At 40.6% G+C, this 27,273-nt stretch overlaps 1 protein-coding gene across 1 annotated transcript; it reads right to left on the bottom strand.

The window, feature by feature from the left end:
• Window positions 1–5,076: 5,076 nt before the first annotated feature.
• Window positions 5,077–14,501, bottom strand: LOC144518280 (protein prune homolog 2-like). The gene is made up of 6 exons (XM_078250825.1): window positions 14,309–14,501; window positions 9,616–9,795; window positions 9,073–9,172; window positions 8,739–8,870; window positions 5,994–6,080; window positions 5,077–5,179 (listed from the first exon to the last, which is right to left on the bottom strand). The coding sequence occupies exons 1-6, from the start codon at window positions 14,454–14,456 to the stop codon at window positions 5,077–5,079; spliced, it is 750 nt and encodes a 249-aa protein (XP_078106951.1). The 5' UTR covers window positions 14,457–14,501.
• Window positions 14,502–27,273: the final 12,772 nt, after the last annotated feature.

The following is a 27,273-nucleotide window of genomic DNA, read 5'->3' on the forward strand; positions in this document are numbered from 1 at the left end:
ACTTATGTTTGCATATGTTTAGTTATTAGGTGAAAGAGTCATGAACCTCGCTACGGCTGCTGAGAATCCACACTGATTATTACCATGGTTACAAAAGATACAGATGGCAACTGACAGGGTAGAATAATACACATGAATGTAACAAAGCCGGTTAGTAATTCCTCCAAAGTGAATTATATAATTATCAAAGTATTGTTCAAATTAAAAGATTTGTCAAAGAAAACAAAAGCTAGAATGGGGTACACAATTAAGTGCTGTGTAAGGTACAGTAATACAGGATAAAGCATCTTCCCTTCAGCACAGCGAGTCTCTGACCTGTATATGTTCAGCAGCACTCTCAGATTCGTACTTTCCTCAAAGAACAAGCAAAGGACTGATGTTTTATTACCACAGCTTCTTTCTTTCTAACCCATTGCAACAACTATGTGCCATACACATCATGCTGCAGGCTGGCTTATATTCAGATATTATGCTGCGGTAAAGTACAGCATAATGCAGGGAGAAGATAGGCAGCAGCCAGGTATCTTGTAACTGTCAAACAAAAGAGTTCCCCTTCTTGTCGGCTCTGAGTGGGAGAGAAGATGAGGGGAAAAAAGCATTGAGGCATTAGAACTAAACATTTACAGCAGGGGGATTGCCAATGAAAAACATATGTGAGAAATAAAAACAGTAGTCGGATCATAAACTGTGTATCTCTGCAAAAGCTAAATAGGCCTGTTGCAGGTGGCTAATACCCTGTAAATAGGATCTTCTAACACACACACAGCAGAGTGTAAACACTCTCTTTATCTCTGTAGTGTCCGCATGCTGTTTGATTGGGCCAATACCTCTTTTTTTCATATTAGTCCAGGCAAAGTAACTCATTTTGGAGACAAAAATAGAACTAATTGTAAAAGAATTTTTTGCAGCTTAGATCATTTCTATAAGGTGTCTAGAACAACATACTAAAAGTCCTAAGAAATCCTAGTTGAGGAAATATGTTTAATTCTCATCAATCCAAGATGTGTGCCAGTAAGGCCAGACAACAATACACCCCAATGGGGCTATTTTTTTCCTTTACTCTTATCAAAATAAAACTTTATACAATGAAAGTATCCATGAAGAGTATAAAGTTTTGTATTACAAGTTTCTTTGAAAATGAATTTGAATATGCAAATGAGCTATACACTAATCGAATATAGGCTACCCAAAATATACCCGCATAGGCTTCATTTTTTCCTTTACTCCTACCATAATAAAACTTTACACAATGAAAGTCTACATGAAAAGTAAACAAGGAAACAAAAACAAACAACAGTTCTTGGTTTATCTCAGTGAAAAAAAGATGAATCACTGGATATGCTGAGATACAGGCGATTCTGTGATAAAGTAACTCAGAACTCATCTCCAGTGGAACCTCAAACTCTCCCTCCAACGTCAACAGCTGCAAAGTTTCATAGTCTTCGGGTCTTTTACCAAATGATGGAGTGGAAAGGGGGAAGTGAACGTATGGGCCCAAAAGACTGGGGGTGGCATGTTTTGGATGGGAGATTTATGCCAATAATGACCGATCAGTCTGCGGCACCACCAGAAATATTAGATGTAGTCTGCTGTAGTTGCAAGAAAGACTGCAGCACAAAGAGATGCACATGAAAAAAACATGGACTCACTTGCACTGCCATTTGCGGAGAATGTTGTGGTACTGGCTGCACAAACTCACAGTTGCCTGATTTATCAGATGAATATGACCCAGAGGGGGAAGAACTAAGCAAAGAACAAACCAGGAACTGATATAGGGGGTGCCAGAACCAAGAGCCACAGAGAAGGGGTCGAGGATCCAGGCTGGATTAAAAAAAAACTTTAAAAAAAAAATAAGAAACACTAAAAAAAAACTAAAAAAAACTCCCCTGTTGTTGCTACCTTGTCGTGGTGGGGAGGCTTCTGTGCCTCCGTGACCCTGAAGACTATACCGGCAGGTACTACCAAGCCAGGCAGTTTTCAGGTTGGAGGCCAGTCTAAAAGCAGCATTGCCATCACCCATTGGCAGTAGGATGATTGGATGAAGATTGGGCCGATGTATTTGTCATACATATGAATGGTGTTTCTGCCTATGCAAATTAGGACATATTCAATAAGTGTGGAGCTCATGTGCATATTCAAATTCATTTCAAAAGAAACTTGTAATACAAAAAAAGTTACTTTTCATGTATACTTTTACTATGTAAAGTTTTATTGTGGTAGGAGTAAAGGAAAAAATTAAGCCTATTTGGGTGTATTTTGGGCATATTCGATTAGTGTATAGCTCATTTGCATATTAAAATTCATTTTCAAAGAAACTTGTAATACAAAAATGTTTTCTTGTCTTGGGTACTTTCATTGTGTAAAGTTTCATTTTGATAGGAGTAAAGGAAAAAAATAGCCCCATTGGGGTGTATTGTTGTCTGGCCTTATTGGCACACATCTTGGATTGATGAGAATTTAACATATTTCCTCAACTAGGATTTCTTAGGACTTTTAGTATGTTGTTCTGGACACCTCATAGAAATGATCTAAGCTGCAAAAAATTATTTTACAATTAGTCTGTCGTAAAACGCTACTTTGCCTGGAATATATGGGCAATTACTTTTCATTAAATATTGGGGAAATACTGTATATAGCAATCATGTTCTTTGTCTCTGTTAAATTCACTCACTGACAGAGAACAATGGCCCATTACTTACTTAGCTGTTGTGTCTTGCAATTCTGTATCCAGTCTGGTTTAGCATTTGGTTGGAGGGCAGAGAGCAAAGGTTAGTGAAGGAGGTAAACAAGTGTCAGGGGGGCGACCACATTGTCAGTACACATGCAATTACTGGGGATTAGTAGCCTGTATTCACACTGCCATAGGAGGGTAAATGGAAGGAAAGGAAAACAAGCATCAGTGCTCTAAAGTGGGAGTGATCAAGGTTAAAGGAGTGATTTCCCAACAATAAAGCAGTCAAAACTTAAACACTTTTTTTGGTCTTGGTCAATCTATTGTTTTCACACTCAAGCCATGGCCCCTTAGATAATGGATAAAGTTAAAGTTGGATTTAGATTATTTTAGATTAGATTAGCTTTGATTTTTCCAAGGTCTCATCTCTCTCTCATTTCCACTAAAGCATCAGCAAGTGTGTTAGTGAATGTTTTTAGTAGCCTGTGAGCTGAAAACAGACTTGTTTCTCTTTTTACACTGATCTTTTTTGACATCTTAATAGAAATGGCTGAATGGAAAGTAATCCTAAAAATCATAAACATAAAATCTAATGTATCATGTTTTTCATGGTATTCTACAGTATTTTCCACAGATTCTGTCCTCACCAGTAGTTGTGTATATCTCCTCTCAGTAGCAAAGAAGTGTGACATTATAGCACTGCGGGTCATAAAGACCTTTTTTCCTTAACCTTAAACAGCCTTTCCTAAACCTTAACCTCATTTTAACCTCATACCTTAAAGCCACTATGTGTTGTTTTTCTTTTACTTTGGGGCAATCGTGTTACCTTGCAAGCCCGCTGGATTCTCGCAATATCACAACATCACAATATCACAATATCACACGAGAATCGCAATATTAAGAGATCACACAAAAATCCATCTCGTTTTGTTTGTTTCAAGTAATGCGTTTATGTCTGAGCCACTGTGACTCGCACCAATCAGCGTCCTGTGAGGAGCTACTGGCAGCCAGGTTGAGGTTTAGGTGTGTGTGACGACACGGAGAGGCGGCTGCTCGTTCAAAACAACAATGGCGACTCCTAAAGAGGTTAGCGTATAATCTGCAATAGCATCAGTTATATCAGAACTGGAGAGTATTTCTTCATTGAAAGAAAAGAAAAGAACGGCATTGAAGGTTTTTTGCGATGGAAAAGATGTTCTCACTCTTCTTCCGACTGGCTTCGGCAAAACAATTGATTAACCAACTGGCTCCGTTGGTAGTGAAGAAATCTGAATGGTTGAAGTCCATGATGGACAAATGATTCATCCAAATAACCTGCCAAGTATTTTCTGAAAGTGCCTGCCCTTTTCGAATACAGTTTCCAATGACGGCTTCTCGGATGGTTCTGAGTAACAAACCATCTGGTGCGTCAGGTCAGTAATCTAGTGGTGGGATCAATAAAGCAACATACAACAATGTACACTGCTACTGTGATGACTTTGTTTTAGTATTTGTTTTAACTGGGCACTGCTTTTTGCAAGAATGCTTTGTGCTAATAGTTCTAACTCATCTCACTGGAAGCTATCATTAGCCAGCTGCAATTAAAATACTGTGCCTCATCCATACCTTGTTTTACACTGCAGTAATATTTTGCTGCCAATTATGAGAAAGTCTGACTGAAACTCTAAACCCTTTGCAACCATTCATACTAACAGAGAACTCAGTATTTTCCAGTTTGGAGTCTATGCATTATGCACTATGCATTGCACGTAAGTTGCATAAGAAACCATCAGACCAGCCTAGCTTGGGGAGTGACTACTAAAATGTCACAGATGAAAGGTGAAATTAACCAATTCACAGGGACAGCCACATCCCAGACTGAGAGAAGTAAGAAAATCAATATCTAGCTCATTTTATGCCAAAGGGCAGTCAAAGGTTAGTCCCAGCATGAGAAAATTCAATAGCGTTGAAGGATTTTTCAGGGAGACTTCTACACAACCAACTGATCAATACAGGCAGGTAAGGTGATTTACCTCATGCATGCAAATTTGTGTATACCCCTCTCCTCGTCATACCTTGGGGCAGAGTGAGAGATTTTTTAGTCCACAAACAGTCGCTGGAAACAAACGATTATACGACTTGTCTAAGCTTCTACAGTTTTGACAAACAGGTCAAGTTGACGGCCAAAACTGGAATGGAGGAGGGGAGGCATGGTAGTTAATGTTACAATGTTCACATTGTCACTCTATGCAGATAATGATGGCAGGCTCAAAAATAGATAAAACGGACAAGGTTTCCTGACAGATTGCCATTAAGTGGTATTGTAAGCTTTCAAGATAATCACATAAATACAAACAAACAACGGTAAAATGTGTTTTTGTCTTCACCTTGTGTGACCACCAAAAAGTGAATGTTAACAGGCGGACTCACTTTACAATGCTGGGTGGAATGTGGACAAACTCCATTGGGATGATTTCCCCAAGCTCCTGCAGACTGTTCACATACTTGATCTTACTGCTGAACTTGGAGCTGTAGAAAACAGAAACCATAAAGGTTTGTCTCAGTCAGTATTGTAGTTGAGTCACCACTGTCGAGTCCGAGTCAATTCTCGAGTCTCCAGTGCTCGAGTCCAAGTCAGAATCCGAGTCAGCAAAGAAGTCAGAGTCGACTCACCATTAACTGAGTTGGAGTCCTAATCGAGTCACTAGTCCAGAGAATAGTGACTCGAGTCCAGGACTCAAGTACTCTATCACTGGCCCCTGCATGAAGCAGCATTTTTATGACCTTTACACATAAAAATAGTCAGAAATTTCATCCAACTTCCGAGTCCTATTTCATGAATGCTCAAGTACGATTTCATAAATCCTTGACTCCAAGTCATCAGTGCGTGAGTCCAAGTCCAGTCACAAATCCAGAAAATAGCAATAATAATAATCCAGAATAATAACTAAATAGTACTACATCACTGATCTCAGTATGGTGCAATGTGATGAAGCAATAGCATAAGTTCAGTCAGGAAGTATATCCTTTTGCATGCTTAGGCCTGTCGTTTTATTTCTTATGCATCCTGCCATTAGTTAGGGCCATAAAGGGTGATCTGTGGTGGCTTCATGTAATAGATCACAAATGATTCCCATAGATGAAGATAGTGAAATATTGTATCCCCGAAACTGATAGAGTTGTGAGAATTTCTTTTCGTTACATACTGGTGGCATGAATATATATAGTTATTGGTAAAGTTAAGAGTGCAATGTGTGCACTTTCTGAAATAAAACCTGTGATGTAAATCCTGTCCTGTGTGATGTGTGTCATCTACAGTATATGTTAAGTACAACAATGAGACCTTATAAAGGGTCTGGTGATTCCCAGCAAAGTCCGTATAAACCAGGAAGGATGGACAATGATGAACATCTTAAGGTTTTTCTTCAGTCTATGGGACAGGAGGAGAGACAGAAGTGGTGCAAAAAGATTAGTAAACGTTTCATTAATAACTACAACTCATAACCATTCTTGCTGGCAGATATAAAGTATGTTTTAACGTATCACTGATTTTATTTACTGTCTGCCATTTTATTTGAGTGTGAACTTTCTACATTAATAGACCTTTCTCACAGCAGACATGTTGACATGTCATAGTAGGAAAAGCACAGGTGTATTCAAAATCATTAATGATGGCTGCATTCCACTTAGGAGAGGCCCTGGTGTTGTGCATGCTGACTCACTGAAATAGTTTACGGGGACACTTGATGGAATTGAGCCATCGTTAAGGTTATCAATTTCAGCTGTGCTTTTCCTACTATGACAAGTAGAAATGTCTGCTGTGAAAAAGGTCCATAAAGTGCCATCAAATCTTCCCACAATGGAGTGAGCAAATTATTGTCCATGGTATGTACACTATTTCTGTTAACAATCCCACAATGCAAAGTGTTGCGTTCTATAGATGTGCCAAATACCTATCAGTGATGACTTAAAATGATGATTCATTCAGATCATCAGATCGTGTCAGAAATCTCAATTTACTGCTAACTATAAAGTAAACTACTGCCTGTCTATTATATAGGGAGTAGTGAATGAGTGAATGAGGGAGTGATTTCTGACACAGTTTATAATCTGTGACATAACTGTTCTGTTAATCTTAGGCTGGCTGCTAACCTGCCCTGCTGGATACTGTTCAGAACAATTACAGTCAAAAGGTACAACTTAATTCATGACACGTGTTGTTGAACATTAGAAAAAAGGTTTATGTTTATTCCAGTCAGATAGTTAGTAAGTACTTATGATAGGTATGGCCCCTACTGGTCTACTTATGAAACTATGTTGATAAGAAGTGATGGAACTAAAAAACAATTATCAATCATGGGCTGAGTTATAGCTATGTCTTGCATTACAGTGAAAACCAACTCATTCAAGCAAATAAGGAAGTGAAAATCATTATGTATTGATATAATTTTAGCTGAGCATGCATTATTGTATTCATATAAAATATTTTGTTTAAATGAAAAAAAACACTCTACATACATACACTCTGATATTGAGTGAGAAATCTTTCTAAAGTCTCTCTTCTCTAAAGAGCACATTCATAAAAAGGTTTTACAAAGACAAAGATGATTCTTTTTCACTTTTGCCATTCAAGGTTGCTTTTCTTTCTTTTTAATCAAACAAATGTGATTTGAAATTCTTCATTACAGTCTGCTTTAGACATGCTGCATAATATAAAAATGTTATATAATGTTATTTAAACTCAATATAAATGTATGTAATATATAATCAAAAAGAATGGCCCCATGTAAAAGATCCCAGTCCAAGAAAAAAACAACACTAAAGAGAATAAAAAACACTAATATAATTTAAGCTGCAAGCAACGTTGGACTGGCCCTTGCTCCTCTTCGCCCATCAGGGTTACAGGCGGACGCCGATCCATGCAACCCTGTATTTGCTCAACCGTCGGACACAGCGTGCACGGTAGAATGTGCGCCATTTGAGATGGTGTATTACAAAAGTTGTACCAAGTGTAGGGGGCGGGGCAAACCGCCATCAATGAAAAAGGAACTCTCTGCTGAGTTCAATGATACCTCACACAGTAGTCTACGATAAATGGGTCATTATTTATGAAAGGGGCATGGCTTAAGCATAGGGGGCGGGCCAAACCATCTCCAATGAAAAGGGAACTCTATACTGAGTTCAATGATACCTTACACAATGGCCTACATCAAACAGGTGTAGACCATTGTCTATTTGAAGTCGATCTGATGAAATCTCTAGGAGGAGTTCGTTAAAGTATAGCACCTTGACTTTTAGGCCTACTTCCTATTGCCATTAGGGGGCGCTATGACTTTGAGTAAATATCGGCCTTTATATGCCCTCAGGGTTGGACTCTTATGAATCCTGAAAAGTTTCGAGCCAATTGGACAATGTACACTCAAGTTACACCCACTTCCTGTTTCGATGGCGAAACGCACAAAATGGCCGCCCCGCCACGGCCATGCCCTATGACGAAAAGTTTTTCTTTTAATAACTGTTCATCTCTAAGGTCTTAAGATGGCACAGACCAAATCTGAAGTCGATCAGATGAAATCTCTAGGAGGAGTTCATTAAAGTAGGACGTGGAAATGGCCAAAATCGCACTAATTTGGAACTTTCAATTCAAAATGGCGGACTTCCTGTTGGGTTTAGGGTATGGCTCCAATGACGTTTTTTTATACGTGTTGACATGCTTCATATGTGTACCAAGTTTCGTGAGTCTACGTTAAACGTACTGCAGGGGCTCAATTTTTTTAATTTTGTAGGGGGTGCTGGCGAGTCATTTTTGTGCGCCTATTCCCGAAACCCTTAAAATACATACATTTCACCAGACTTGATGCAACCGCCAATTTTGGTGAGTTTCTGAGTATGTTGAGCCCCTCAAAAAGGCGATTCATTTGCTGGAAGAAAGTAGGAATAATAATTCGGCTCGGGCCCTAATTATTAGAGACAAATACACTGTTGTGTCTGTCAAGGGTCAAACAATTTTTATGAAAAAAAAACTGTGGAGAGAGTGTGTGCCTATTATACATTACAGTTTCTGTGATTTTGTTTGTGTGCATATTACCTTCTATCTATCATTTGGTAGCACTTTTTCATCCAGGTAAAGCCGGGCATCCTCCTGCGAGGTGTGGCGCCATTCAGGTAAACAATCATGTAATCTTCTGCCACCATTAGTTCCAAGGTACTTATTACATACCTACACAGACAATAGAAAACACTGTGTAAGACGAGCATAACATGAGGACTGTAACAAAAGCAACACAAGCAAATGTCTTGTTAATTGAATGGTATAATATACATAATCAATTGCAAATGTTGCTATTGCAGCATATTAATGTCCATTGTTCTGGCTTGTTTACATGTCCACAGATGTTTGATGATGTAGTGGCTTCACTTACAGAAAAAGGTTTTCCATTACATAATTGTAATTGTCACAGTCACTGTCCGGTAGGAAGCATGCTGCAAACACGATGATGGCATTCTGTTCGGCGTAATAACCTTAAACATAAAAAGATAGTGGGTCTCACTTCCAGTGCATATGCACAAACCTGTGCTTTTGTCCTGTAGGAAACTATTTTCTCAAAAAGATTTGAAATTGCTAACAATTTGCCACCTTTCCCCCTTACTGAAAAAGAGGCTTGGGGAAATGCAGGGCAGATACAGTATTTCAAATTGGCGTGGCATATGTGTCTTCAGTTTCCAAACAAGGACATTTTGAGATAAAACATTCACCCTTCTGTCAAAGTAGTTTCTAACATTGAGCTGCAATTGATTTACTACAAGTTTATTGATCCATTTCAAACAAGGGAAAAAAACAGCAAGATACAACTGAATGGGGAACATCAAGTGGGAGGACATCAGCAGAGACCAAATGGTCAAAAGCTATGAAACATACAGCAATAACAGGTATGTATGGATTTTAAGCATTTGTATTTGCATACCTCCATGAGAAATTACTCTTTTGTATGGCTCAATGCACTTCATATCAATGCGATGCTCCTGCTCTCCAATCATCACGCTCCTCCACAGCCTGTTTTCCCTGCTCTCCTCAGCTGATCTGTGTCCTGCGATGGCATCACTTGATGCTGCTCCTGCACCCAGATTAGACTCTTTTGAGTCCCCTGTTTGTGCCATAAAGACATACAACAAATTTATATTTTGCTGTACTTTCTTTTGATAATATACAATGTGAGTGTGTCTGTCTGCATGTCCTGTTATACATGTTTGACAGAGGTGGGCCATCAGGGCCAGCAAGGCCTTCTCTGCTGGCCAAGAGATTGTCAGAATTATATTTTCTATAATTACATATATAGTCTATATATATTTTACAAAGTACGTTCCCACGAGGGAGAGAAGCATACCTAGCTAGCATCACATAACCTTAGCAGTAATGTTAGTAAGTTATTTTCGAGTTTTAAATGCAAAGTTAATGCAAGAAAGGAGGATTTACTTTTTCTTTAAATGATGAGCAGCTTTTGGTAAGTTTAATGTATTTTTCTGCATTATAGTAAAAGGATTTTACTAGCTTTTAAGGCTAACCGCTTGCTTTAGATTGTTGCTGCCGGTGTCGTGCCAAGGTACTTATCCCCGCCAGGATTTGTATCCCCTGGCCGTGGGAGCGTGCGTGCACTCAGAGCTTCGGTCCCCCTACAGGTTCTCTCATTGGAACTACAGCTGCAGCTAAAAGTGCTGCTCTAACTGCTGCACTCCGAATTCACCTCTTAAATGGAACAAATAGCGACGCGGAAGACTCGACGTCTCATTTATCTACATTAATACGTTTATTACATTAAGGCGACGTGTAAATTGTTTAATGCTTTGTTTATTATTGTGGATTAATCAACAGTGTTTTCCAAAGTTCCATATTGACATGCACCTCAGCTATAGGCCGACTGATAGGCCTACCTATGTGAGTCATGCTGGTTTATGAACAATATTTTTTCCTTGGCTTTGCTAACCCCTGCCCTCTAACGTGAGTTCTATTTTAATTTAATTTTATTTAATATGGCTTTTCAATTACCCGATAAACAACATGAGATAATATGGAGATGTCTGCTGTATTCTAGCAAAAGTTAAAGAGGGGATACACATTATATCAGGCTGTTTTTCACCTGATATAATGTGTATCCCCTCCCCTAACATGCAACGGGTCTGTCCTGTCATCATGTGTGTTATTTTCAATGCCTTTACCAGGTCACAATAAAAAACCTGAGATAATTTGGAGAGGTCTGCTGTTTTCTAGCAAAAGTTACATAGGGGATACACAAAATATCAGGCTGTTTTTCACCTGATATTTTGTGTATCCCCTCCCCTAACATGCAAAGGGTCTGTCCTGTCATCGTGTGTTATTTTCTGTGTCTACCAGGTCACAATAAACAACATGAGATAATATGGAGATGTCTGCTGTTTTCTAGCAAAAGTTACATAGGGGATACACAAAATATCAGGCTGTTTTTCACCTGATATAATGCGAATCACCTCCGCTAACATGCAAAGGGTCTGTCCCGTCATCGTGTGTTATTTTCTGACTTTACCAAGTCACAATAAACAACGTGAGATAATATGGAGATGTCTGCTGTTTTCTAGCAAAAGTTACATAGGGGATACACAAAATATCAGGCTGTTTTTCACCTGATATAATGTGAATCCCCTCCGCTAACATGCAAAGGGTCTGTCCTGTCCTCATGTGTGTTATTGTCTGTGTTTACCAGGTCACAATAAACAACATGAGATAATATGGAGATGTCTGCTGTTTTCCTGTTTTCTGTAACTATTGCTAGAAAATTGCAGACATCTCCATATTATCTCAGGTTGTTTATTGTGACCTGGTAGACACAGAAAATAACACACATGATGACAGGACAGACCCTTTGCATGCTAGGGGAGGGTCTCCAAAATAGATCAGATGAAAAACGGCCTGATATTTTGTGTATCCCCTATGTAACTTATATGGTAGACAGGTGATCAAAGCGGTTAATTGAAAATCCATATTAAACTAAATTAAATATAAACAGAAATCACGTTAGAGGGCAGGGAGGGACAGGTTATTCATAAACCAGCATGACTCATGCCTATAGCTAAGGTGCATGTCAATATGGAACTTTGGAAAACACTGGCGTGATAAGTACCTTGGCACGACACTGGTGTTAAAGGGTTTGAGCAGTGTCAGTGGCTGCTGTGCCCTTGTGTGTGTGTGGTGTCATGTGTGTTGTTGAGCCCAGCAGCTTGGCTGGAATTTGTGGGGAAGCCTGTTGATCGCTGATTGTGTTATTGATTGCTTTGTGGTCATCATATGAGTAAATGTGACCGGTTTGTTTTTGTTTATTTGGTAATTACATTAATTTGGACTATACAGTATGTAATGCAGCATCCTACCATACTGCGTAAAAGTGATGGCTTCAGTCACTGTGTATTCATGTCTCTGCAAGAGTGTATTGAAACTCTAGGTGTTGAGCCTTGTGTTAAATCACTTTATTTCACACGATAAAGTCCTAGTGTCATGGTGAGGTTATTCAAAGGTGGTTCAATTGCTGTAGGAAAGTACTGAAGGAGGCCTGTACTAGGAAGCAAGATTTGGCGTTAACGAGTTAACTTCAGGTTCAGCTCGGTGCGCGGAGAGAGAGAGGTGCACTCATAAAAGTTAAAACATTTAGAGACCGACAACCCTATTAACATTCCCTGATGGGTATTTTTATGAAAGATATTTATTTTCAGTGGAGGGAATTACGTAGGCCTATAGGCTATTTGTCGGCTTCTTAAGCCGTGTGTTGCCAATGCCACACATCGGTTTGAATTATGTTTTTATATTTTTTATTTGCTCTCACGATCGCTTACCACTGCCAGGGTTGCAACTGATAATATAATAGGCTAAAACAACACAGTTTATGGAAAGCAAAAGTGTAATTATGGTCAGATCTTGTGCCTGACTGATGGGGAAGTGATATTGATAAGCGTTTTTTTTTGCCAGCTTTACTTCCTGTGTTTTGCCTGTAAAACCGTGTCTGTGTTCTTCATATTTATGTAGAATTATAGTTTGCTCTTCTTACTAGTGCAGTGCCTGTTGAAAATGTGCCTGTTTGGAACGGGTGATTACTTGGCCTGTGGTATTGCTGCTTGTAGAATTAATAAAAACCAAATTGTACCCCAAAATGACTTACAGAAGGACTTCAAACCACTTAATATGCAACTCAAATGTATAGCCTACTACTGACTTACAGTGTAGGCTACTTCTACATCAGAGGAAGACATTGCACTACTATATTTACCTGATAGAGAACGCTGTAGATTCAGAATGTAATCACAAAATATCACAATGAAAATGTGGAGTAATCAGACATTAGCGTCATGGACTCATGGCAGTGCGCTACCCACCCGGCCCGTTATAAGAGCTAAACAGCACATATCTGCATTAATCAACCACCAGAACCGGATTGTGTGTGTGTGTGTGTGTGTGTGTGTGTGTGTGTACGCAGAGAGAGAGAGAGAGAGAGAGAGAGAGAGAGAGAGAGAGAGAGAGAGAGAGAGAGAGAGAGAGAGAGAGAGGTGTCTCGTGTCGGATCGTTAACAAATTTAACATTTCAGCAGAGGTGTTCATTTCCATACAGGTTTAGTGGCTTGACGGTTAACGTTGAAGTAGGGGATTTGATTTGCGGGGGTATTTTGGCGACTTAACACGACTCAGGGTGAGTCTGATGAAAACTGATGTATCTGCCCGGTTCAACTCTGAACTCGCATTGCACATTGCAGGCTACGTTATGTTCTGCCAGCTCACAGCAATTTAATACAGTAGCAGGAAAAGAGTCCCCCCGCTGTTGTAAAGCCTTCTGCATGTGGCGTCTGCTAATGTGCAGGTTACCTTTCCCCCAAACACGGACACACATATATACAGATACGTCTCGCTTAATTAGATAGATAGCCTGCCTATAAGTGGCATCATGCTCTGTCTGCACTTGGTATCTGGTTGTGCTTTGCATGTGTGGGATTCTGAAAAATCCTTAAATTCGGGAATTGTCGTTTGTTTATTCAAAGTCAAAGACAGTCCAAAGTAGTGCTACTTTGCACATTTTTGTGGGTCTGAGGTGTATGTCACATTTTAGCTGCCAAAGCTCCGCTGTTCTCTGTCTCTGGTCCTCAGGGTGAGAGGGGGAGTGGCCAGCGGCTAGAGCGGCAAAAGTTAATGTGTGCTTCTTTTACCTTTTATATTTAATGATATGTTTTGCATTTCTAATCCAAACAACGTCAAACTTGGCACTGCACTTACTTGTGCCCGTAGCAAGACACCTGTCAAGGTTGAAATGAAACGTTTCGAGAGATATGCGCATAATACACACACACACACACACACACACACACACACACACACAGACACAGACAGACAGACAGACATTCCTGCAATTTATAGATATATGTAAAATATGCGGCTCTGGTAGATGTTTGCGATTGGTCATGCTGTGCAAACACCGCCTTTTTTATGTGAACGCGCGCGCTGCTGGATTGGGAAACCCTGGGTTGATTGAACTGTTAACCACCGTCGTGACACAGCTCATGCAGGACCGCGGGCATGTTGATCTTGATTCGTAGTACATGCAAAATACACGGCCCGCCACTGTTTGTATCTTCAGGTGTGTGTCTGACCGTGTCTGTTGAACTCCAGTGAGTCAGCCTCATCAGGTGTGTCCTCATCTATGTTGACATCGAGGTCATCACCAGTATCCGAGGCCTCGTCCTCCAGGGCATCTTCTGAGAGAAGAGACCCCTCACTGCAGTCCAGTGACACATTCATTGGTGGAGCTGCCAACTTTCTCCTTTGATTGGACCCACCTGACAGATCCGCAGAGGAGGGTGGATCTGGTCAAAGAGAGATGGTTTAATTTTTTTTCTTAGTTTCTTAATTTGCTTATGTTTTTTTCAGAGAAAGTTTGTCGATCCACTGTGACTGTAACTTCCCCACATGTGACTATCTTTTAAGAAGCACTGGTCTTATTTCTATAGATTAAGGTACTTTTACGGTGTTCTTAAAAAAATGTATGGATCCCCTTGACTAATCCAGAAACAGGGGCCTGTCTTGAAAGAATAATGTTGAAAGAAGATCATTCATTTTTCGGGTGTTAAAAGTTGACTCTCATGATTTTCTGTCAACAGACAGAATTCAGCGCAGCAGAGAGTTTTTAAATTCAATAGAGGAGTACATTTATCTTTAGTTAAGCATTTGTCAATTAATCCAAGTAAGCCTCCTAAATTATGATCATAATTTCCTTTAGACTGCTAAAATATGTGTTAAACACTTTCAAAACAGTTTGTCAAATATCCACAAAACATTGAATATTGATATCCATCTTATAATTTACCTGCCAACACTTCTAACCTTTTACCTATCATGTGCAACAAAAATTAGCACTAAAATATCCAAATAACAGGAGCTATTTTAGTTTATCTCGTTGTATATTTACCTTCTCTGTTATCCCTCTCCTCAGCAGCCTCCTCACTGGAGGCCATCATGCCTGCTGCACCGTCTCCCTGTTGGGTTTGTCTGCTCAGAGGCACAGAAACACAATAATGAGCCACAACATAAATTATCATTGCTATTACCACTACCACCATAGGCACAGCTACACATAGTATTGGGCCAAACAAGCCAAAGACAATCATCTACAAAGAAAAAATAATCAAACTTTTCCCATGACATTGAATGAGGAGTTGCAAATCTGTTCATTTGACTTTGGACATAAAAGATTACAGAAGCAGACGGACAGAAAGCGACTCACTGCTTCAATTCCAGCCTGCACGTGTGGGCTGAGGAAACAATACTGAACAGTGTTGCTACCTCCCCCCAACCAAAGCCCCTCTAACAGACTCCGATTAACATAAGGCTTGCTAACAATAGAGGGAGGCAGTACAGAGAAACCATTACACATGATCATAGAAACAAAGACATACACACACACACACACACACACACACACACACACACACACACACGCTTTTTCTTCTTTTTTTCTTGTCTCAGGACACCTACCTTTCCCTCACTCTGTCTTCTCCCAGCAGAGAGACTGAACCACTCTTTCCACAATCAAGTCACATGACCACTTGATCATGAAAAGGTCTGTTGTGTATACACGCAAACACAGAGTGAAAGACAGGGGAGGGTTGTGCATCCCAAAGAGGAGGTATGTCATCAGAATTCAAAGTGGGGTAAAACAAGTACCATGATGCAACTGCTAACAAGGAACATTAAAACTGCAGTACACACATGCACACACACACACACACACACACACACACACACACACACACACACACACACACACACACACACACACACACAGTGTACAAGTATGTACACACACTGAATGCTGATTCCAGAACATGACTTTGACTTTTCATTGAGAAAAAATACATCTTGGGTAAGAGATAATGTGAAAAGGAAGCTGCATTTGGCCCCTCCTGTATTTCCCATAATACACCTCAATAGCATATTTCAATAGGCCTTCCCTGACTGACGCCCCAAGGATTGTTTATACTGTAATTTAATTATGTTTAAATTAGGTCTATTCTGTCTATACAACATCTATTGCATATCTGTCTGTACAGGGATAGGGATCCCTCCTCGGTTGCGCTTGCTGAGGTTTCTTCCATGTTTTCCCCGGTTTTTTTGGGGGAGTTTTTCCTTATCTGAATCGACGGTCTAAAGACAGAGGGTGTCATATGCTGGACAGATTGTAAAGCCCCTTGAGGCAAATTTGTGATGTGTGATATTGGGCTATATAAATAAAACTAACTTGACATGTCTTTCAAACTTCACACCTGCAGATTGAAGTGGATTATTTTTGCATGGATTTTGTCCACCATCTTTTCCATTGGAAGCTATGTTAGGAAGGGATCTTTTAATGGCTAGAATGGACAGGAGACATATAGGCATGTGAGTATTGTTCTAAGACAGACTTGAAAACATTTGAACCTATCCTTTAAGATGGGGGTCCATACCAGGAAACAAGCACAGCCACATTTCTGTACATTTTGCAATCTATACATCATAAATTGAACCATTCCTGCTTCTTTAATCCTTTCCTACATGTATAGTCTATCCTGTAACACGATGCAATGACAAATCATATACTTTTACACACGCTTATTTAGGCTTGACATATCAATTCTTGGCTGCTATGGTACAAAGGGTAAACATTTTGTAAGATATCTAAAGAATTGATCACAGTTTTAAAATGATCTGTGCTGCCTCTTTGTGGTAATAAACAGTAGTGCAGCTCTGGCCTGTGGAAAACCAATCCACATCCACTGTTGATCTCCCTCTCTTTCACACATTTATAATGGACAGAAAACCCAAATAATCACGTTTTAGCTTTTAAGAAAGACCAATGAAAGAAAACCTCTATCTGAAATTACATTGTCTTGCAGAGGGTAGCTTGCAAAGGGGATGGACCTTTGGCTGATACCAGTAGGACATATTCGATCCCAAAGAGCAGAGTGCTGGACCTGTTGAACTTACTAAGGGGCAACATTTATTGCTAAGTTTGTATGAGCGAAAGCTCACCTTGAGTGAAAAAAGTGAACATATCCCTCCGGCACATATCGCGCATGATCTTCCCTCTTAGGGTGTACACGTGATTGGTAGACTGGCTGTCCGTCAAACTGGTAATGAGCGTGGTTTGACTCATACTGACTCTGGCCATCAGCTTGATACTGAGAGCACTGAAGTTCAGAGGCACACATGAGGTTGGAGTCATCTCCATACTGGCTTTCAGCCATATATTGAAACTGGGAACCTTGATTATCCAAGCTGTACTCGGCATTACCACCAGGTTCATAATAGCTCTCACCCTGCTCAGATCCATACTGTATAGCTGTGGCATGAGTTGTAAACTCAGCATAGTCATCTGTGGTGTTTTGCTGGCTGTTGGATTTAGTATGTAAACAGGCAGGGTGGGTGCTCTGGTTTTCAGTTCTTTGGTCAATGTGGTGGTAGTTGTAGCCATATTGGGTTTGACCCTGAGTTACATTCTCACTTTCTGTCCACTGGTATGCAGCGTTGTCGTTGGTTGGCTGGGAGGAAAGCTGTGAAGTCACATCTTGGTGTCTTCTTTTAGGCGAATAGGGGATTTGGGATCAGTGTAGAAAGAAGGAGAAATTCAGAAAGAATTGTAAATACAAATGGTATGCAGTGAACCTCATCCATCTGTGCCTGGTATTTTGTATGGTCTATGTATTTTTTGTTTAAATGTAATTTTTGTTTAGTTTTTTTTTAACTTACATATATCAAACACACATTAAAACTGCCCAGTATACTCTAATTAGGACAATTCAGTGGCCATTGGGCAATTTATGTTCTTCAGCTTGTTAAATAAACTGGTGATATATCTTAATCTTAGGTACACATTAAAGCATGCAAGTGTTGTGATATACATTTCTGCCATTCTGATTGACAGGTGGCGGTAATGCGTCAGGAAATGCAGCACTGCCCCAGCAAAGGCAAGGAAAAAGAGGACTGCTAGCCAGGAAAACATGGATGTAAACAATGCATGTTTCAACAGTTGCAAACAAATCTGCTTTGCAAATGTTTTCTGAGGAAGGAAATACATTCAACATGTTTGTTAGGCCTCAAGGACACATACAATTTGTTTTGGTGAGTAACAGTGAATGTAAACAGAAAGTTTGCAAGAAAACTCCACACGGTACTTTGAACAATGTGTAAATCCACAAAAAACAGAATGAAATAAGATTCTGATTTACAACTAAACATCAAATGCCATTCATTCATATAAAACCATATCTTGTAATACTTGTCTGCAATAACAAACAGAGAGGTAAACAGTCTGCTTCACATACAGTATATTTAAAACAATTACACAAAACCAAACAAACAACACAGACAAAATATGGTATGTACTCGTTGCTAACATAAAGTTGAAGCTACATGGGAAAACCTTTATTTTCTTGCACACATACACTCACACCCACACCTTGTACCCTAAGAGAGCTAGGGGAGCTGTTTCCATTAGCTGTGGTGGGGCTCCAGCTGTAATGAGGCAGGTAATGCATATTTAATGAGGCGTAAACAGATTTCATAAACACACACACACACACACACACACACGCTGCCGAACACATGAAATACACTCACATACAAATGCACAGTTTGTTTCTTACTCACTCTCTCTCACCCACACACACACCCACACACACACACACACACACACACACACACACACACACACACACACACACACACACACACACACACACACACACACACACACACAGTCACACCACTGATATTAATTTCACATCCTCTCTGTCAGTCTTAGTCTGTCACTCACCCATGCAATACAAACACACACACACACACACACACACACACACACACACACACACACACACACACACACAAACAGATGATCAGACTCAATTCCTCAGGAGGGCCTTTTAGCTTGATTTCGACTGTTCAGCGATGCTAATATTCCTCTGGCATACAGACCATTGAGAAAGCTGTAGCTCAAAAGCTCAAAAACCCAACAGAGAACTAAGGGAGCGTGAGGTGTGTGTGTGTGTGTGTGTGTGTGTGTGTGTGTGTGTGTGTGTGTGTGTGTATATATATGTATGTGTGTGTGTGTGTGTGTGTGTGTGTGTGTTCCAGTTTGATAATGTGCAGGCGCTCACAGGTCATATAGAGAGTCTTCTCCACTTTCGAGACCATCTCTATCAGAGGGAGAGTAAGGCGCAGGAGCAGGTCAGCCAGCAGAGAAAAGCACTGCTGACACTGGAGGACCAGCATCACTTCCTGCGGCTGCACAAGAACAACCAGCTGTCCCAGCTTCAGACCGAGCTAGAGAAGACGTGCTCTGCATCTTCATTCACTGACTGTTAGTCATGAACAAAAGCAGCAATGCTGGAAAGATACTGCTACATCTTTCCCTAGCCTATCAGCACAAACTGTATTAGTGTGGAGGTAGAAATCTCAAAGAGCATGGCTAGATATACAGTAGATGTACATGACAAAAATATATATATTTTTTGCAATTTGGGTTAAACAACCTTTGAGTATAATGTCTAATAACTTTAATATTTTCTATTTTTATGAAAAGATCATTCATTTGCATGTTTATTTTTATTTTTGTATAATTGTACTGACTTTTTTAACAACTTTAAATGTTAACAGACAAACTAGAAAAGCACAGAGCCTAAGACATTTGATTTGATGTGCATTGCTTACCTTGAAACATGTGAATAGCTATCTTGAGAAGATTCATGGTCTCCCGTCTGTTGTTCAGTCGACCAATTATCACGATCAACAGTCCTTAGAGGTTCTCCATTATAGTAATCCACTGTATTCTGTAGGGATCTGACCCTCTTTGATTCGAGTGCTTGCAAATCTGTTTGTTGCAATGAAGAACCTCCAATCAGCTCCTCAGTGAAACTAAGCAGATCAGAACATCCAAACTGTTGTTTTTCCTCACTCGCACTTTGTACTTCTGAAGTCCATGTTGGCAAGGTAGTGTGCTCTTTATCAGTTCCCTCCTCCTGTTCTTCCTCATCATTCTCCTCTTCCATCAAATCTCCAGAAAATGGTAATCCAAGTCCTCTGTCAGTAGAAATACCAGATTCACTTAATGGGGTGCCAATCAAAGAGCTGGTGTGGGAGACTGAACTGTTGGTAAGTACAGGTGATTGTGGTTCAGATGTTGTTTGTGGTGCGTCCTGTCTCGCTAACTGACCCCCCCAGACTTGAAAGTCTGGTGGAGGTGCCGAGGGTGACTGCCCACCCTCATCTGAATCTTCCATTGAGATCTGTGAATGGACATAAACTTCCTCTCTGGTTTTCAGGAAGTGATCTGACGGATATCTTAAAGATGGAGACACACTTCTGGCCACAATGCTTGATTTATCGTCATAGCTTCCTTCTACCTGTGTTTGACTGCAACCTGTTGGTCTTGAATCTGACTGATGTAAAGCTTCAGAGTTATTTTTTGATTGGCTGGGACTGACAATTTCTGGCATGTGATGCTCAGTGGCATCATCAAGACTTGCATGGTAATGAGCGCATAAGACAGCTTGACTTTGCTCTGTAACTTTGCTAGGTGTACTGTCAGTATCTCTGATCATTTGTTTTTGCCTACTTTGTTCTGTGTTCTCCTTATGCTCTCTATTTGCAGCTTGGGCATGGGTTCGCAGTACTGTGGCAGCATAGGAAAGCATGCTAAATGTCTCCATGGACTTGCTTGTACCTTTTGATTGCCTGTTACCCTGTTTAGGCCTATCATGAAACTCAGCTTCTTTTACTGTGCCAGACACAATGATGTAATCCATTTCTAGGCCTGATGACGAATCTCCATCAGAATTGGACCTGAGTTCGTCTTGACTACCTGGGTGAAGGCTGTCGGGGCTATACTTTAGTGTGTCTCTATCCCCCCCAGAGCTGGAGCTTAGAGACATAGCTTCTGTTGTTTTACCCACCACATTTCCAATGCTCTTATTGCCAGTGCCACATTGGCTTTCAGTGGTAAATCCATCTTTATTTTGGGCCATTGTAAATGACAGAACATGTTTCTTGGAAACAAATTTGTCCAACTCAAAAATGCTTGGGGATAATAATTGATCAGCCTGGATTTGTGTCTCAGCAGCTTCTCCTGGACTTACATGATGATTGTCTGAAGTGGTCTGAGTGACAAGGGAGCAGTCCACCAGAACAAATGGGGAATGATCACTGGGCTGCTCTAGCCAATCAGTTTCCTCTGATCCTTCTCCACTTTTGTTGTCATACTTACGCTCACTGCTGATCATGTGACCCAACTCACTTGTTCCCTCAAATAGGAACACCTGGTTGGTTGGCTGTTCTTTGTCTGAAATGACTGCTCTGTAATCAGTCTTTCCCAGAGGATCAGTCTTCTCGTACTGATTGTACCTCTCATCTACCTGTATAGCTTTTGTCACAGCTACAAAAGGGCTAGACTGCTGCTCTAGCTGTATCATGTCTACTACGGGGCTAGCATAGGTCTCAGGGGAGGATGTCAGACTCCAAGTGCCAGCTCCTACATTGTCATATTCTGAAGTAGAGGTGACCATGCTAGGGACAGGTAGGTCACACATGTTAGTGCCTTGGTAGGGAAAAGTCTCATCTTCTGAATGTTCAGATGCCAAGTTCTGCAAGACAGACTGTTGTCTCTGAAAACTCTGGATGTCATCATCACCTGTTTCTTCACCCTGTGTTCTACCTTCTGCTACCTCGATGACTATTTTCACATTGTGTTCATAACCTCTCCACCCCAAGTCTTCAGGTGTCTGACAAAGTACTTTATTCATATATCTCTCCTCCTTTGTAGCTTTTTGTTCTTCTACCTGTTTGCATGTATGTGTCTCGGGAGAATCACTAGCATCCAATGATCCCATGTGACTAAGGTCCTTTCCATTTTCAGGTCCTTCTGGGCTTGTTATTGTGGAAGAGCTGTCTTCCTGTATGGTGGTGTTCCACATCACCATTCCACCATCAGAGAATCCTAGTGGACTTTCCACAGATGTGCCAGCCTCAACATTGGGGTTCCCCCCACAAAAAGAACCTGAGTTTCCAGACAAGTTGTCAGGGGTCGTGAGAGGTGATAGACTGTCATCCCAGATTGTCATATTCCACATATCTAGTGATTCAGGGTAAGACGTGGTGGTTCCGCTATCCGATTTGAGAAATCCCTTCTGAGCTGAGTATGTCCAGAAGTCTAGGAGCTCCGTCCGTCTGTCTCCTTTTTTCCCTTGTACCCCTTCGTCCTCTTCTTTAGATGTGTCTGGAGTTAAAGTTAGGATTGCTTTCTTTCTCGACAATGAGGATGTTTTTTCTTTCACTCCAATGATATCAGCCCTGCATTTTCCAGTTACCTCCTCCTCCGGTGGTGTCAATTGCAGATAAGCCAAAGTGGCAGGGTTCCATTGATCGTTACGTACAGGATCTGGGTTCCAGGTGCCATATGTTTCAGTCTGCTCCGTGATCAGACTAAGCTGGGGTTCAAGGCTCTTTCTCTTCTGGTGGGCATTCTCTGATTTTAAGATCTCTTCTGTGCTTTCTTGTTCTGTCACATAATCAACTGAGTCTTTCCCTCTAACTTCCTCCACAATATTCTGCAGGCTTTCAGATTCCTTGGTACTATTCCAGGCATTATTGTCATTTGAGGACAATGCTCCTTGTGTGTCAAAGCCAAGTTCTTCCCAGGTCTCTGACAATGATGATGATACACTGTCCTTGTGCTGCAGGCCATTGATCCTTTCAACTACATCTTCTGGAAAGAACCTGACCCCGCACCTGCTGGTTGGGCGGCTACCTACCACGCTGTTGACTGGAGTTGGAGGAACCACAGTGTCAATCATGTCATTCCCATGGATTTGACCATGGTGGTCAATGGAGGAATTTCTACTGTCAAGCCCGCCCAATGAATTGGGAGCAGAGAAATCCAGCAAGCTCAGCTCTTCAAGTTCTGATAAGCTAGAGCTCCCCGCTCTTCTTTCTCCTTCATCTCCTCCTACTCCAGAATTTGCCAACTCCCCTCTTGTTGACGTAGAGTGGTCACTGCTATGTACTGGGTTAAAACTAAACAGGTCAAAGTTTTCACTTTTATTTCTGCCAGAGTGGTTCTTCCTCCTCTCTGGTGGAACAGGTGGGGAAAGCGATGACAATCCCAGGGGAGAGACGTTTCTCAGAAAGAGTCCTCCTGGCCCTGCTGCTTGCCCTCCTACTGCTATAACTTCACCGACTGGGCTGTCATCACTGAGGAACACTGAACTCTCCTTGGAGGAGCGGCTGCTGCGGATGGTGGTCAAACCACTGTCAGGGCTCACAAGCTCCCCACCAGCACCAACTCCTATACCTCCTGTGTCTTCTGCACCATCTGCCATTACCCTAAATACAGAGATAAAACAACACTGTCAAATAATTGTGACAATTTTTGCCTAAGGTCCATGAATAATTAATATTAATATTCTTCAAATTTAATGTTTTGATGACAAAGGGATGTATTTCATTACCTTGCTATTGGCACCACATCTCCAATGCCTCCTTCGGCTCTCTCTATGTCAGAGCCATCCATGTCATTGATACCAGATGATCCCTGGGAGAACTCCACGCTGCCTGCCACTCCCTCTGTGGAAGACGTCCTACTGCTGGGGTGGCAGGCTAATACAGAGCTCTGCCGGTCAACAAAGTCCTTGAGGAGGCCCTGTATTTCGTCTGCCAGCAGAGGTGAAGTACTAGAAGTTAAGCAGGTGTTTATAGGAATGTGGTAGACCTGGAGACTCTCCCTGGCCACCAGTTCACCAGAAAGAGACCAGCTAGAAGACTCTTCAAACTCACAGCAGATCTGCAATGAAAGACACCATGTTGTAATATTTCATGTTTTTCTACTTTTACTTGCAAACATTTGACATTTTGGGAAATACGCTTATTTGCTTTCTTGCCGAGAGTTAGATGAGAAGGTGACAGGGTTGCCAACAACAACCTGTGTTGTTACTGACCGTCCTTGACAGAGCAACCTTCTCCATAGGGCACTTTACCCAAACTAACAGCCCACACCTGTCAAGTTGCTGTTGCAATCCTCGATAATTTAGCAAAAGTGAAATCATATCTAGGGATTCAGGAAATTTGATAATAAATAACAGACATCACAATGCCTATTTCCAGTTCCCAAAGTTATTCACTGAGTTGTTTTTATCAGAGAAGGACTTATGTTTCACTCTTGACGTATACGTGGCTGTGTTGGTGGTCTCACATTTTGTTTACCTGGTTTAGTAGATCTGTGTTGTTTGAGTAGACAGCCATCTGCTGGCGTGGATGATGAACTGTATCATTGATGGATAAGAGAACCACCAGACCATCATAGCCATGGCGATGGCTGAATGATTTCATCTCGTCCACATAACCATGCCATTCCTGGGAAAGAGAAGAAACAAAGGACAATTAAGCAGAAAGAGAAAGAAAAAAGAAAATCTGGGAAGGAATCAAGATCTAAAATCTGTAATGCAAACTACTTGACAGATTTGAAATTATATTATTAATGAACCAATCATAAAAAAGTAATAATTACATTTTATTGTAATAGTCTCAAAATGATTAATAAACATTTTGGTTACAGAAAACTTTTTTAGACCCCTGCCTTTTATTGCGCATATGATTACATTTTTTTTGCCAAACTGAAGTGGTTTCAAGTAAGCCTTCATCTGTAGCTATGAGAGCTGAGCTGTCAAAACGCACAGAGGGGTAGAGAGACACTTTGTGATTTATTGTTTGGAAATTAACTATTTGTTCTTAAAAAAGCCACCATGCACAGACACATTCAGTGACACACACAATGATTGATGGATGGAAAGTTGCATTAATTCATTGTTTTGCTTGTCAAGGGAACTTGCTTTTTTTCTCTCTAAAATGATTAACAACAATGTTATGGCAACAATCATTTGCAACGCAGTTACACATAAAGTGATACTTTTAAAAAAACATATTTGCTTGATTAATCTAGATTTGTTGTACAACTGTTTGTATTATGAAGTTGTCGAAATTGTTGTGCTTGTTTAAGTAGAACTTTTAAACAAAAGAGGTATTGTCATTTTAGTAAAGCTAATAGAAGAATTCTAAGTTTGACATTAATGTGTGTCTGTTGGATATTCTTAAAAAAAAACAATGTTTTCATGTTGCATGACTTGTCCAAATAGTATATAATTCTGCCTGACTTTGAAAGTTTGCATTTTTTTCCTGTGTGCTGTGTCATACAGTGTGTGTGGTCCTTCTCTCTGCTTGAGCCTGTGTGTGTGAGTGTATTTGTATGGGCCCACTGAAAGTGATTAATGAGCGCTGAAGGCGCTGTATCTGCCCAGGCTGTGTCAATATTAACCTGTGAGGATGAGAGGGCTACGATACTACTCCGTCTGTTTCTGCCTCCATTCCTCCATCTTCCTCTCTCTTCACAATATGGTTGCTGTCAGACTCAGGCCCATCAATCCTAACACACACACAACTGTCACTTCACTGACACTGCCATTTCTCAACACTGATATCCTGATGAGTGCAATGAAGCCTCCCAAGTTTCGTTAAAACACACATATTCACTCACATAAGTACAAACACACAAGTAAATGTCATGTAACCCTGACACATGCAGCTACACACATAAATTCGCCTGCAGTCGTCTACTAAAATCTCAGTGTATGAACAACATGTACCAGTATGTACACTATGAGCTCTGGTAAAGCAATAAAGTCTTCATGATTTACAGTACAATAACAAAGAAATGCTCAAATGGTGCCGATACTCTAAAGCTACTACCCAACTGCGTGCATATGCACACAAAACTGCACACACACATTGTCACACACAAAGGCAGGGAAATATAGTCAGAAAACGAGCAGAGTGCAAATCTCTGAGATAACACGCAGGGCGACAGTCTGTCTGCCATTTGGCTCTTAACTGAGTAAATTACTACTCATATTGCCTGCCCCTCCTCTTTCTCCCTCTTTCTGCCACCCCCAGATACACAGATTGCCTTTTCTTATAAATTACCAACATGTTAGCTATAAAAATCCACTTGCTAACTGTCTCGAAGAACCTTAGGATCCGGACACAGAAACCTGTTTCTCATTTGTTAAGCTTTTGGTAAGCTGAGATATCACAAACAGAGAGTTTCCCTTTAAACCCTTCACTGTACTTACTTACTTTATATCAGTGTATATATATATATATATATATATATATTTGTCAAACGATTACATTTTTTTTTAATCTCATTAATGTCATAGTTAACTCACAATTAATCGCACATTTTTATCTATTCTAAATGTCCCTAGATTTCTTTTTGTCCAATTATTTTTTTCTCATTGTAATGCTCTTATCAACATGGAAAAGTGGAGTGTGCTTTTGTCGCCTGGCTTTGACAAGGGGGCGGAGAATTCGCATCAGCTGTGTGCTTGGCCATCAAGTGGTATTTCAGACTGGACGTGCTGCGATGATAGCTCAGTTCACAACGACAAAACACACAGATCACTTTGGTCTTGTCAATGGAACCATTTGGCAACTTCTTTAAAATAAACTTTCCATTCAGAATCTTATTGGCATCCATTTCGGCGTCTTGCGCTCGCCATCCACTCAAAACGTAACGTTAACCTACTACTCTTTGGCTGGCTCGCAAGCCCAAACAAGTGTGTGCGGCGTGCCTGTTGTTTTGTTTCCCGTCTAGCTAGATCCAGTGTGGTGTTGTAGTTTTTCTAACGTTACTAGTTGTTGCAACAGCATGTGAAAAAAACTAAAAAGTTTGCTATGCCAAAAAGAACGTTAATATCGCGATAAAGAAATTTACGCTGTTAAAATGGGTTTGTGTTAATGCCGTTAATAACGCGTTTAACACACAGCCCTAATATATATATATATATATATATATTACAAAGTCCGTTCCCATGAGTCTATTACCGTAATTTAATTGCTACTCTCTCCCTCGGTTGTGCGGCTTCCAGTGCATTTCATAAATTAGAGCTTTTATCCAATCAGATTTCCCCTCTGTGCTGTCTCCAGGTGAAAAATCTACTCTGAGACCTGTTTAAGCAAGGACAATGTTGTTGATTGTCAT

Source organism: Sander vitreus, chromosome 5 (genome assembly GCF_031162955.1).
Source record: "Sander vitreus isolate 19-12246 chromosome 5, sanVit1, whole genome shotgun sequence".
Lineage (NCBI taxonomy): Eukaryota > Metazoa > Chordata > Actinopteri > Perciformes > Percidae > Sander > Sander vitreus.

What these genes read in the sequence shown, in the direction of transcription:
- LOC144518280 (XM_078250825.1), bottom strand. Translation starts at nt 14,456, where the DNA reads ATGAATGTGTCACTGGACTGCAGTGAGGGGTCTCTTCTCTCAGAAGAT. An exon ending in ACTGGAGTTCAACAGACACG is followed by an intron (nt 9,796 to 14,308) that starts GTCAGACACACA and finishes TGGCACAAACAG; the next exon opens with GGGACTCAAAAGAGTCTAAT. An exon ending in TACCAAATGATAGATAGAAG is followed by an intron (nt 6,081 to 8,738) that starts GTAATATGCACA and finishes CCTGTCCCATAG; the next exon opens with ACTGAAGAAAAACCTTAAGA.